The 15,107-nt window shown below is 37.9% G+C and overlaps 1 protein-coding gene across 2 annotated transcripts in view; it reads right to left on the minus strand.

The window, feature by feature from the left end:
- LOC102289753 (contactin-associated protein-like 4) overlaps window positions 1-15,107 on the minus strand; it is a 150,548-nt gene that overhangs the window by 29,666 nt on the left and 105,775 nt on the right. For both annotated transcript variants that reach the window (XM_042219043.1, XM_005918035.3), the window contains exons 16-17: window positions 13,877-14,047; window positions 9,833-10,051 (exon numbers count right to left, since the gene is read on the minus strand). In XM_042219043.1, coding sequence (XP_042074977.1) covers window positions 9,833-10,051; window positions 13,877-14,047 — 390 coding nt within the window. The remainder of the gene's footprint in view (window positions 1-9,832; window positions 10,052-13,876; window positions 14,048-15,107) is intronic.

Below are 15,107 nucleotides of genomic sequence, written 5' to 3' on the forward strand. Positions count from 1 at the left end.
GTCTGCCTGTCTAACAGGGCATTCTGCATGCTCTCTTTAGTGGAAGTTTAAACCTTGTTTTCATTGTTACACACTCTCTCTGAGATCTTACACGGTCACCGATTCTTCACATAGTTCAAATAAGACAACCCCTCTTTTTCTACATAGATCAGAGTCGATCTATTACCTCGCTCGAGGCACTAACTCAGCAGCTCTTTGCAGTCAAAGTTAGAAGGAGACAATGTCCTGTTGTTCAGCAGCAGCTTTTCACACCAAGAAGTCACTGATCTCTGTTAGAGTCTTGTCTAGGCCTTCCGTCTTTGCTCTGATACAACTCCCATAAATGATTAAACCAGCAAAGCACCGCATAATATGAAACTTGCTTCTGACACAACATAATAGTCATTTGAATCCTCACAGACTCTCCTGGAAGTCATTGTTCATGATTCAAATGTCTACAATCCAGTCATCCTGTCATCCTTTCAACTGTTACTCTTTAAATAATCACTCAGAGAGGTTAGACACTTGGACGCCTTCACTTGCATAACAATGCAACCCTGCAGCGGTCAGACTTACAGTGTAATCACATGTTAATCAGTGTTATAATCACAGCTATTGTACCGCAGGTTTCTGCATAGTGATTCAAATTAATACAATATGCAAACACCTTTCTTTAACTGCAAATGTGTCCCGACCCACAAATCTCCAGCTGTAAATGTATTGGAACGTTTTACTCTGCACTTATTAAACACAGGCGTACACATACAAAATTGTGACAGTTATTGCTGTCACGTGTTTAAATATGCCTCCTGGACATCCTGACAAAAGACAAATGTTTTTACATTTTCTTCAGTCAAGAGTTTCACATGTAAAAACTGGGAGTTTAGGCTCATGCTGACATTCTTAATCAGTATGATTCTTAATCTCAGCATGGCCTGAGATTAAGAAGATTAAGAATCATATTACTTATTACACCATTTTTTATAAAATTTCCATTCAGACATGTAAAGGTTTAGCTATTAAGAAGATTTCTTAAAAGTTGTAGATTTGCATTCTGAGACTCAGAAAGCACAGTTTAAAAAAACAACCTATGTAGTCATCTTAAACTGGCCTTCAACAACAACAACAACAACCCAATATAAAAAAAAAACTAAAATAACTAACACAATCTCACGCTGTGACTCTGATATTAAAACTACAGCTCACAGCTGGCCTATTATACAACAGTGATTTCAAATACCCAACAGGAAGCAAGTTTGGCCACTTTAAATAAAGTTTCTAAAGGTTCCAGGAAGAACACCCAGCACACATAAAAGTCATTTTTACCAAACACTAATTTGAGCCCTGGGAGATATTCACACAGTTAAGAATTTTATGTTTTTTATGTCTTTTGTAGTTATGACCACCAGTTTTAATTATTTCAGCTTCATTTATCAGGAATTCTATATTTTGTCCACTTAAGAGGTTTCCTATGGCTCCTAGTATTACCAATGACCTTCAGTCCTTTGCTTTTTTGAAGAGATGAAGACACAGAAAGCTGGCAAAATAGAATATTATATTTCAAAGTGCATTTTTATTAAATTCAGATACATTCAAATATTTATCCAGTAAGTGAAAGAAAACTTTTATCAGAATTATACAATTACAATCATTAGCTTCCACGCAACCAAATCAGAAATCTGCTGACTTGATGTTTCTCCCAAAAGTGCATTTTCAGTCACCATTATCTGCTGTTCTTGAGTTTTATGCATATTTTTCCGAGGAAACAGACATCTTTCGACACAGACGCTCATATTTCAGGGCGAACATTTAAACAGGATATTTTTCACGTCTATCCAAGCTTTAAGTGCTCCACTCATCTTTTTCACGTCAAAAACCCCAGATGTCGGAACTATCTTACTCCGCTTCTGTTTGACAGCCAAAAGAAAAGCTTTAGTAGCGCAGGAAATTTTTAAATGGCAGTGTGTGAGAGTGAAAGAGGTGACTGTAGCAGTGAGCAAAAAAGCATCCCTGAGGACCACCACCTCTGATCAAAGCAATAAAACAGCAGCAAGGAGAGGTTATTAAAGAACAAACCCTCCTACCAGGGAGGCTATCAGAGCGGTGAGGGTTTTCAACAAACATCCTGCCGTACAACTTCAGCTCCAACAAGGATTACAGAGTCTTCACATCAAATGGAAACGCTGCTTAAAGAAAACACTTAAAACAGCATAATGAGGGATTTGTGATGTGGGGATCAAAGCATACATCAAAGAATTGAAATGCAGATAAACTCCACCTCTGACCAAAGGAGCAGAGCTACGAGTAAGACCTTCAAGAGAGTTTCAGCCTCATATCCATCAAAAATGCATCAGCTCTAACAAGACATTTTCAGTGTCTACTATACGTCTGGATCCTGTGTATTACTGGACACGTGAGACGACATGAGAGTGAATAGAAATTAATTAGTGAAATGGAGATCAAAGCTGATGCGTGTTCAAGCCTGGACATCGAGCTCAACAAGCAAAACGCAGGAAAAAGAAAAGTTAAACTAAGAAGGAGCAAAAGCACAGCACAGCTCTGAGAAAAGACTTAAAATCTCAATATGAAACCAGGATATTTTCTGAAAACACAGATTAAAAACAAACAACCAAAAACAGTATGCTGTAGGATGAGCTGACCTGCACCGCTTCAGCGATGGCGAACAAAACAATCATCAAACACTATATGTGCTGCGTGGGCTGCTTATGCTGCACACATGAAAAGAGCATATAGATAACATGGCAATTTATATATATGTTCAGCCTAAACACTTTACATTTGATGTCTATTCCACCCCTACAGTTAAGAGTCTGTAAAGTTGCAATTATAAAAAAGGAAACATACAGTTTTGTTAGCCTGTTTATTCCTTTCTTCACTCATTAACTGTTCCTTATACAACAGTTCCTCAATTTACTCATTACTGAGAAGAAACTTTCAGATGTTTGAGCAAGTATTTACTTTGTACCATCACTGATGAACACTGATTCACAAAATAATCATTGCCACATCTCGAAATTTTGGCAAGATCATTTTTACTCAATAACTGTGTGAGCAAGCTGGAGGGTAAGAATATTTTATAATCTTTACTGAATAGAACACAGAGGCATATAAAAGCAGCAAAAATGGTAGAATTAAAAAAAACACTGGAAGTTAGGCAATAATCACACATGCCTAGGAACCTGTTTGCGGCCTTCTGATAGCTACGGGTTGCTAGGGAAGAATGGTTCAATCCCTGATTGGTTGCTAAGTGGTTTCTGGCAGTTGCTATGTGAAACTGGGCACCCAATGGTACACAGTGCTGGACTGAAAACCTCCTTGTGATTGCTTTAGCGGGTTGCTGTGGTGGTTTGCAAGGAAGATGTTGACTCGTGTGCAAAGACTTGACTCTTGCTGAGCAATGGTTAAAGTGTGAAAAACACAGTGCAAACTGCAACTGGAGGCCATGATTTCTCTCCGTTTATCCTGCAAAAAAGAAATAAATTCTGAATTCAAGTAAAACAAATGAGAGAGGAAGGATGGAACATAGACAGGGAGAAAATACTGAGCAGAATAATTAAACAAACGGTATATTCAGAAAACAGAAAAGCTCTCCACTTCAGAATTCACTCAAGAAGTCATTAATAAGCAGTTGTTGACCGGTTCCACTGGCCATAACACTGGCTCCATCATGTTTGACAGATGATGTGGTATGCTTTGGCTCATGAGCTTTTCTCTCTTTGCCCATACTTTTTTGTATCCTTAGCCTCATCATCATCATTCATGAGGGCATCTCCTGAACTTAAAAAAGAAAAGTCTATCCTTCTAATGAGTGTTTTTAACCTAGCTAGATGGAAATGGAAGCAATGGAAATAATTCTTTGATCATCCACATAAGTCTTTCAGGCCTTTTGGTGTTTTTGTGCTAGTCATTGCATTCATTCATTTTAGGAATGTATGCAGTGATCAGCTGACCTCTGATAAAACTTTTGCTATCCCTCTTTTTTTTTTTTTTTTTTTTAGCCTAATGATGACTTCCACCTACATCAGCATGTCTTTGGACCTCATATTGAGAGTTCCAGTAAAAAGTTATGCAATGCTAGTTCAACACTTTGAATTAACCTCAAATTGTCCATTCCTCTGCTGGAATTACAGTTTACAAATTTTTGTTTTGTGTATAACATTTGTAATGTGAACTCTGATGAACAGGATATGAACAGTCTAGTGAACAATGATAAGTTTTAAAAAAAAATTATTTTGTCATCACTGGTTTAACATGCAGGTTGAATATGCCTCGTATAAAGCATATAACTTTTCATAATCAATGTAATCAAATTAGATCAACACAGCACCGAAAAAAAACATCCCCCCCCCTTCAAAAAAACCTACAAACACCCCCCCACTAAGCTGCGCTTCAAAGAGGATTCGAAGAAAAATAACAACCTTGACTTGACAGGATACCGTGCACACCGCACTGTCTATAATAGGACAATCTAGTGCCAATGCAGCTGCATTTCGAGGGATATGAAGGGAAGATCAAAGGAATCCTGAAAATCCTTGTAGAGGATGGAGTCTCATCTACACATCCCAGCATGGAGGAATAAACTGTGCATCAGTTGGTGGATAGTGATGCTGCACAAATATACAAAGGCTCAGCTATCCAAACCAAACAAAACAACTACTTCTAACCTTCACAAAGGAAGTGATTTCTGCTGAGCTAATTGCCGAGTTCACTTTAAATTGCTGTGTGTGGATTTTTAGCACCTCCAACGCAAACAGCATGCTGGGGATTATAAATCCATGCAAGGCAATAACACGGCTTATTAATCAAGACAATGGAATCCGCTGCCTTATAAAGCAAGGCAGGATTATGGCACATAAGTACAGCATACATTGAAATATGGCTTGTGAATTTATACAAACCAACACAGGAGCTTATAATTTACACAATAGAACAGTTTTGCCTTACAAATGGAGTCTTACAAATACAATTCATGGGGTAAAATGGATTGTAAATTTAATCACGCCCATGCTGAGGCTTGTGAATGCAAATAACTTAATATTCAGCTTTTCATACTATGTGAACAAGGAGGGACGCGGTGAGATACTGACGATGTAGAGAGAAATCTGAACACGGCTTTAAAGTTACCCCCCTTGCCAAGACACTAAAAGGGTTACATTTCATTTATACGTTTTACACTTAAAATCTTATTAATAATTGTGGGGATTATTATGAGTGTAATATAGCTGAATGATATCTTTTAAGAAACGTGTTGGATGACATATTACCCTATAGAGGTTTGATATTTTTAACTTTTAAAGTGAGATGGTTTGGTACAAACTGGGGGGATGAGAGGTAGAAGTAAGGAGCCATCCAGCTGTCAGGGAGGGCTTAATAAAAAACAAGATATGAGATTACAGCCATGCTGGGAGCTGTGTGGAGGATGTATTTAGGCACCGTGGTGGTGAGAGAAATGCTGACATCAGCTTGCTGTGCTGATGTTTAGCAACTAATGTTCAGCATCTTAATCGTAGTTTATTAGCATGCAAATTTGCACAAAATTCAAAGTACAGCTAGGGTTGATGGGAATGTCATTAGTTTTATTTATCCATTTTAGCATATATTTACTAATAAACCAAAGAACCGGATAAATATAGCTACAGTTTTGATCTGATGATGGTGATAGGAAAAAAGAAAGGGGCACATGTAAATAAACCGAAATTTTACTGGGAAAAAAACCCCAACAAAATTGAACAATTTATTGAGGGATCTGTATCCAGACCAAAATTTTTAGACATATCTAGGCGTGATCCTTGAGGCCTTGCTGGTAGTATGGCTAATAACCAACTGAGCTGTTTCATAGAAAATCAAACTGGACGCACGTGTTATTAAGCTGATGCCAAATAGCCCCACAACAGCCACGAGGCATTCATTTAAATATTACTCAAAATGTGATTTGGGGGGTCTCAAGCCATTTTACTCCTACTGCTGGTCCCAGGCCCGGATAAATGGGAGGGCTGTGGCAGGTAAGGCATTTGTAAAACCTGCGCCAAAAATGTAGATCCATCCAAGTAAGGGAGCAATGCTGCCGTCTTCAAAAAATTGAGGTTTGTGAAAAAAAAACAAAAAACAAAAAACAAAAACATGTGAAGAAAAATCTCTCATAAATAAACTGCTGGAAAAGGTGTGCATATCTAAGACCCTGTCACTGATGATAAGCAAAATGTGTTTGCCCTTCAAAAGCAGCGTAAATGAATGAATAAATTACAACAATTACAAGTCATTAATCAGTTTATTTACTTTGGTGCCAAATTTTGAGTCTTCTGCTCAACAACATCATTGCTAATATTTAAAACATCAATTCACAAATAAAGCTAATAAAATAAAACATAGAAACAAAAAGAGAACCAACAACAAACCAGGTAATGTAGCTAGCATCCATCCAGGTATCAATTGATGTCAACTGCTGCTTTTTTAATTACTGACATAAACTATCAGTATAATCAGTAGAGTATAACTGCTTGCTGTTTAAAGAAAAGCTACAGTATGAACCACCTGCTTTTTTTTTTTAAATTTACTGTCAGTTTATTGCAAAAGTAATCTTGATGTTCTTTATATTTTAAGAAAAAGACAGCACAGCTTGATCAAGCAAGCACTTTGTCAATGTGGGGATAAAGAACTCCATTTTAACAGGAAGTGACCTCTATCAGAACCACACTCAGGAAAGAGCAACCTTCCGCCATGACTGTTTGAAGGGTGAGGGGTTAGACACTGAAACCTGATGTCTTTGTAATTATTTCCTCTATTAATGTCTTTGGTTGAGTTACGTTGTTTGAGAGGGACAGGTTGGGTCAGGTGATTTAAATACAGCCATAAAGAGATGCTGATTTGAGGAGAATTCATGTGAAACTGACAATGACCATTCGTAAAGAGAGATCACAGACTTTATAGCACTTTAAGAGGCTAACTCATCAGATTTAACAGCTGCTATATAGGAAGCAGCAAACTGACAGCAGATATTTTTCTCTGCCTGCTCTGCTTTGTAGGTGAGGTGCAGTTAATTTACAAAGAGCCTATTGGTTAATTAAACACATGCAGCCAATCTATATTCTCCTTGATTTGTCTGTTCTTGTGACCATCAGACAATTTCAGAGTTTGTTGGCTTGTTTTCCCTTCAGTGTAATTACTGATAAGAAGTGAAAGACTAAATATTTACAGAATGATAAGACTTGAATTGTACAATTGTACTGGCTATAAGTTAAATTTTCTATTCTATTCTATTTTTCTATTCTGTAAAATAGTCAGATTGCCTATTCCTATTAATGTACAGAATTCACCTGCTTGCTGCTACTACTGCACATTCACCTAATGTATATACTATATATATATAATGTTCTTCCTCTACCCCCCCCCCATTTTTGCACATGTCGAGAAGCATGGCAGGTTACATTTCACTGTGTGTTATACTTGTATAACTATGCATGTGACAAATAAAGAACCTTGAATAGGGCTGCGGCATTGATGAAGTTTGTAGCTGGTTAATAAGATAACTGCGAAATTAATAACTTAGAGGTTTAGAGTTCTTTGCAGTTTATTTATTGCTGCAAGAAATCCCACCATGGGCTATGTATGTGTGTGTGTATATATATAAATAATCACAACTCCCTACTGCATGCTTATTTATTGTGATTATTGTTCAGTGGTCAGAACCATCGCCTCAGCACTTTCATATTCAATAATGCTGAAGAGCTGGTGGCATCTGGCCAAGAATAATTTAGCACTCTGTTGTAGATGATTTCTTTTCCTTTAAAGTATGACTCTGAAAGAGGAAACCAGATGTGGGGCCTGCCTTTGAATCCAAGTCTAGGAGGATTTCTCGCAAAATTAGGAGAAAATAATCAGAAAAAAGAAAAAAAGATTTGCTTCTCTTATACTTTTTAAATTTTATTTAAAAAAATAAATCTCACTCACAGTTTATTTGACCTAGAGCCAAGAAGTTGAAAAGAGCAACTTTAGTCAAAATTATCTTCTAGATCTCAACTGAGCTCAACTGCTAGAGCGCAAATCAAAAAAAGACTGTAAAACCTCTACTTAATCTCTCAACTGGTCCCGAGTGTTGGCTGGGTTTTGGCTTTCATAGACATCCTGCAGTGGAGCTGATAGGCTGCACTTGTGAAACACACTTTAGGGTCAAAAACAAGCATTAGCTTTCTAGGAGCCTCTAAAAAACACTCTCTCCCACCAAATCAGCTTTTTAGAAATGATCAGGCAACAGGATTTATATAAACAGTAGTAAAAAAAAAAAAGTGGACTACTAATCTTTAAAATGTATTTTTCCACCCAACGTTAGCTTAGAAGCCAAAAAAACAAGGCTCGTATAGGCTCTGATGGTGCAGCAGTCAGCATCTTTCCTTGGCCCTCTCTCTCTGGAGTTGGCATCTACTGCTTGCACCTGTGAGGGGTTTCTCCAAGTTTGCACGTGAGGTTAACTGGTGCTTCTAAATTTGTGGTGTGGATGTGAGATAGATGACAATAATCAGAGTCAATGAAGAAGTGTGTGTGAAAAAAAAGCGCCATGATTTTTTAAATTGTTAAGAATCCAGATACTGGTTGAAAAAAAAGCTCTTGTTTTTGGTTCATTCATATTCCTTTAACTTAGTTTTATTATATAAATTTTCTAAAGGTAATCAGGACCCCCTGAGTGGATCTATTCACCGTCTGTTTGAGAGCCGGTCCTCTACAGGAGCAACTGCACTGTTTATACGAGGTATCAACAAACTAACACAATAAAACTCTCCGGTTCCTAACAGCAGCTGGGCATTTTGGTGTCTGTGAAAAATGGCTCGACAAAACCAACAGAATTGTTTTTTATTAATAATTAATCTTCAGGGATGTTTGAAAGAATATATATATCAGCACAATTTAATTCTGTGTGGGGTTTTTTCCTCGTAAACAATAGAACTTCTTTGTTACATTGGATATTTGCCAGCTAAACACTCCAATAAAATGGTCTGTGCACGTATCTATTATCCCCCACCTGGCCTAAACGTCGGAAGGACACACAACAACCATTCTGCAAAACACAACAAAAATCCTAACATGCATTACTAATTAGTGTTCGGCTTAATGTGCTGAACACTAATTTTTATTGTTCATTAAGGTTAAATTTGTGGAGGATGAACCAACAAATAAATCCAGGAAACGTGTGCCTGAATTTAGCAAACTATAGCGAGAACAAAAACACAACAGCAACAAGAACACAAAGGCACTCAAGAATGAATTAAAACTCAACAGCTGACTATTTAATGCTACACATGCAAATACGAGTCCGTATTTTTTCCATATTTTACTTTTTCCGTCTCTGCAATGCCGACTGTAACGTACGGGTTCCAAACATTTAAAATAAAGCTAAAAGTTGAGGTAGCTCTACTTCCTGGCACAGATGGCTATACAAGCTACCGTGAGAATGAAATGTTCTAAACCAAAGCCTTTGGGAACCAGAAATAGCCCTGCACAGTACAACAATTCATACAGTGACATCTGATGTGAACTTAAGTGGGAGGCACAGAGTTATACTACAGGGACACGGAGGAAAGAAAAGGACTAAAAGCTAAAAGCAGACTTTAGAAGGAGCAGTACAGAAACACTGAGCTGAACTACTGTTCCCCGGAGAACAAAGAAGATATTGTCTGAGATATAGACTACGTATATTATATTCTAAAGAAGTGCAGGGGAATATATGGAGACAGAGAATTCTTTAAACAAAAGAGACATAAAAAAAAAAAAGACACCAAAACCAGCAGTACTACTATTAACAAACAAAAACTGTGTGCAAATGCATCCATGTCATCCTCACCTATGAACAGCTGGCTGTTGAGCTGCAGGTGGAAGTGTCCGTCAGTTGGCGCCTCCTGCGTGGCGACAGGAAGTTCATCCAGTCGAAGCGATGCCTCCTTCACGTTCCGTTCTGCTCGGACCCGATGCCACCGGTTGTCATTCAGCGGGACGCTTGACTCCACACGAACCTCCAGTGGGCCATTACCAACATCAAAGGAGAAAACCACCTGAGTGGAGGCTGAAAAAGTAGCAGGAGACAGGAAAACAGCGTGATTTCATTAACTGATTAATAGAACGCTTTTTAATAATGATTATATGGATCATTACATAAATTAAATCACAAAACTCATAGGCTGTTAAATTTAGATTATTTTGTAATAAGAGTCTTAAGAGTCTGTGATAAGAAATATAATGTAATTTGACCCTTGAAGTTACTTTTTTTGTTAGGGAGGATTTGTTTATTGTTGTGTGCAATGTTAAAATAAGTTCTTTACAGAGCAAAAATGATTTAATATGAAGGCAATATGAGCAGAGAGCACAAACATGTTGAGGGTTTGGTTGTGTTAGTTCAGTGAGGGAATTAATTAAAAGAAAACAATTTTCACTAGTAGTCAGAAACTAATGTGTACACTCATGTCTGCATTTTTATTTTGTTAAATACGAACAAAATTGTGCGTCCATGTTCCTGGCCAGAAAGACAGCACCAATTTGTTTATTTGGTAGTTCAACGAAAGGCTTCAGTTAGTTAAAAGTGAGAAAAATAAACTGTGTTCTCGCTTGCGGTTTTGTCATGTTATACAATGTTTGAAATTTGAAAAAAAAGCAAACAAAACACTTCATTTTCTGAAATATTTGTGGGTGTTTTCTTGTTTGCTTGCTTGTTTGTTTTCCTTTGAAGTACTTGAACACTAAAGTGGCCCTCACATGACATGACAGTGCCTGCAGTGGCCCACGGCTCATTTAAGTTTGAGAGCTCTGCTCTATAGTATACTGTAGTGCTTACAGGTATTTTATCTGTATGTTAAAGTGACTGTGGAAACACTTCTCTTTTGGAAAAATATGTCAGATATCACATTCTTAAAACTATCAATAAACCATATGGATTCAACACACAGACACCTGCCAAAATACAGTACTCACCAAAACTAGAATACCCAAAAGTACAACACTAATGTTTTGGAGGGGCTGTCACCACCATACAGCAGGCTTTAGTATTTGTTAACTAATTCAATAAAAAAAAATGTTCTAGAGCAGTAGTCCCCAACCTTTTTTGCGCCACGGACCGGTTTATGCCCGACAATATTTTCACGGACCGGGGGGTTGGGGACCGCTGTTCTAGAAGGCATAAATCAGGTTCAGCTGCCTGTCAATCAAAGTTAGCATGCCCCCAATTCACATATTCCAAAGAGTGAGTCAACAAAACAAAAGTCACCCAACACAGTAACATTATACAGGGAAAAGTATTAGGCCACACCTCAGTCACAGTCTGTCCAACAACCTGCAGAGACCATCTGTTGTACATCTATCAGTCAGCTGCAGGAAGCAGTGAAATTAGAATATATAGAGACCTGAAGTGAAACTGAGTGTTTGTCTCCACTTTTCATCCTGTATTGTTTAAAATCTTTTTCTTCTCAAGTCAAGTTCAAGATTTTTCAAGTTTCTCCAATTCTTGGTAAAGTTGCTGTCACTCCCTTCCCTATTCCGGTCCATTTGCCAACCAATCAGCATTTGACCGACGCATCAGTCATCCACGCCCCAACATACAGATGGGGTTTTGGAGGATGGCCTAGGAGATTTGTAGTGGGTGAAAGTGCCACTCTGTTCCCTGCAAACAGAAACACGTATGCAGACGAACACATTTGGAGTATCATAAATTATACATCATGGACTTTGGATTCAGGTGTTTTTAATTCTACTGCCACAGGTATAAAAAAACGAAGCACCTTGCTCTCCAGTTTGTCTTCATAACCATTTGTGAAATAAAGGATTTTCTGTACTGTAACAGGATTCTACTGTTGCAGCAAGTTACTTTGTGAAATTTCTTTCCTTCTAGATATCCACTGATCAACTGTAAATTATATTATTGCAAAGTGGGAGTGTTTAGTAACCATAGCAACTGTCAAAGCCATGAAGTGGGAGGCCATGTAAAGTTACAGCGCACACACACACACACACACGCACACACACACACACACACACACACACACACACGATGAAGCAACTCACAGATCTATATATATATATGATATATGAAATAAAGGCTGTAACTAAATCCTAGCTGGCTGATAAATCTATAGTGTCATGGTATAGATCATCCTCTCACCAAGCTCTGACAGAAGCCAGGGAAGCAGTTTTGGTAACACTGAGCAGGAAGTGAAAAGTCTAATCACATTTTAAAGTGCTGCACCTTTTTGCACATCCGCGAGAAAAAAAGCTTCCTGCGGTGTTCATTCGAACAAAAAGACATGATGGCAGTTGTGTAACAAACTCTCATCCTTCATGGTTTGGAAGGAGAAGATGTATTACTCTGTGAGCACAGAACAAGATGAAACAATATCCTGCAGTAACTTCATTTAGAAATTGTTCTCAGGCCCAGCTGCAGCGTTACAGAGTGATCTGAGGCAGCTGCCAACAAAGCAACACTGTTCAGATCTGAAACAACCTCGCTGACAGTGATTTCCCCAAGGAGAAAAGCTGTTGCTCCAGCAGTGTCCCTGTATTCAGCTGTGTATGTGTCCCTTTAAATCAATTTTTTAGGAAAATGCAAAAAGCAGTGCAGCGATAACACTGCAAACTAACCTCAAACTAAAGTGACTATAAAACTGGCTCATAAATGTGTACCTGTCACTTTGCTGCACTGCAGTGCTGTAGGCAAAGTAATGAGCATCCATGAGTGTAGTTCTGCTATTTCCTAAATGATACTATAGAAAGTATATAGAAGATGGACACATTACTTAAACATGCACTCTGTCTGATGGCCAGCGTGGAGTGACACTTCTGAGTGCAAAGTTCAACTTTTTTTTAGTTTAAACTCTTGGGGTACACTCATTCTGTAAACCAGGGTTGCCATTAGATGAGGGAAAAGAAGAATTTCAACTTATCAGTTCAATTCTCTTATTGACTCCCACTGGGTTCACATTGGTACCAATCATCTATCACCACCATTACTAAACAGCATATCAAAGACATTATGTGCATACAAATTAATTGCTGTGTGGCATTGTCTCATAATTACTATTTAACAATATAAACCTACAGGCTACAGTTCACTCAGCTTTAACATCACACTGTATTCTTGGCTACTGAGCATCAGCATGCTGTCTGTGCAGATGTTAGCAAAGTGCCAAAGCTGTGTTAGCAGCATAATGGAGTTGTTTCTATAGATGCATTTTCAACTTTACCATCACATTCTTGTCCTTTTGCACAATAAAAAAAGTGATGTCCATAGCCATGCCAAAGACTGTGCCACAGTTCTCTTCTTCTGGCTTCCTCTGGCTAAATGTCTCCATTAAATTAAATATTTTCAAAAACGATTATTCATTAAATATTAAGTTGCTAGAAGATTCTGCAGGTAGCACAGAAAGCTAGCATTTAGAAATGAAAATTTCAAAAGTAAAGAAGAGAAACACCCTTTAGCCATGCTATGACTGTTGATGCTGCACATTTTGTCCACCAGAGGGCGCTCTGCAGTGTCCCTGTTGGCAGCAGGTCTTTGGGCCACAAACACAGCTGATCTGAGCAGAGTTGGGCAGAACATAAATAAAGTGTTAGCTTATATTTGTTTGGAAATAAAATTCCTGCATGTAAGGTTGAGTTCAGGTACTCGACTTTATCCCGAACTGCTGGGATGATGATTGTGATGATTCAGATATCGTCATTATTCGGTTTCCTGCAGCTACCTTAAAAAGGTAATATTTGTGCCTACAGGACAGTTTTGACACAGATAAAGTCTTTAACCTCTGGGTTTACACAAATCCAGATTAAAACTTTAAGTTCCAGGTTTTAGTGACACATCACTCTAATCCTCATTAAATTGGTGCCCTCAAGCTCCTACAGTACTCACAGCTCAGTTCGATGCGAATGAAGTCTTTGATGCCCAGGTTTTCCAGGAACACACCAGAGGAGCCCGTGGTTTTAAAAAGGAAGGAGATGTCGGCGCTCAGCTCTCCATGGAAGGTGGGGAAGTGCAGGTACGACGTCTCCTTGTCGAAAAATGCGGCATTCCAGAAGTTCTCTAAGAAGCATGATAAAAACATTGTGTCATGAACATTAAATGTAGCTCATAACACTTATTTATCAATGTTGTGAAGCATTTACACAGTGACTGGAACAGCAATCAATGAAAAGAAGAACAAAGTCAGTGCGATACTTTGACTTTGATTTACCTTGTATTTTATTCTTAATGAGAAGCAGTTAACAGAGAATGAAGACTTAAAAGGAAATATGGATTAGTAACAGTTATGTTAGTGATAGCTAGAAGGAGGAGGTGGTGCTGAACCCATAAGAATCCATTTAATTCATAATTAATTAAACATTAGACACATAATCCTTTTTTCTAAGCTTGATACTAAAACTTATAGTCTATTTTTTTTTTAACTTAGTACTCAGCATCTTTTACATCAAGGAAATGGCATTACTTCCATAATTCATAGATCTGTGTCACATGACTGAGATCTCAAGGGAAAGTTCCAACAAGCTGCCCAAAATGGGCCACAAGCTTGTCAACCTTCTGTTTCTGTTCACAAACATCTGACCTCCTCTAAAAAGCAGGGAAACAAACGTGTTTGAATAGACTTTCTGGATTTCTAAAAAGAGCAAAGTCCAAGTCAGAGCATCATCATGTCTAAAAATATCTTGTAGATAAATCATATCTGTAACCTGCTTCCAGGATCAAAGTGTACAATAAAACAGACTGCTTTATGTATTTCTTTTCGTGATTGGTTAAACATGTCACCATTTCAGAACGGTGAAGACCATGAAATTCTCCAGTGTCAAAGGTTAGGCTTTGATTAAAATGGGACATATCCAGTTGGAATAGATGTTTAATCCCAGTGAAACTTGTCCAAACCAATGAAATCATCGTTAAGCCCTTCCTACCAACTGTCCAAACCGATGAAAACAATGTTAAAACTTGTTCAAAGCTGTCCAAACCAATTAAGTAGATGGTTAACTTTTCAGAAACCAGTCCAAATTAATGCATGGCCACAACTTAACTTGTCTAAACCAATGATATTGATGCTTAACACCTCCAAAAACACTGCCCAAATTCAGCATTTAAACGAATTAAAATACAT

The sequence above is a fragment of the Haplochromis burtoni genome, unplaced genomic scaffold (genome assembly GCF_018398535.1).
Source record: "Haplochromis burtoni strain Fernald_Lab_line unplaced genomic scaffold, NCSU_Asbu1 Contig_27, whole genome shotgun sequence".
NCBI lineage: Eukaryota > Metazoa > Chordata > Actinopteri > Cichliformes > Cichlidae > Haplochromis > Haplochromis burtoni.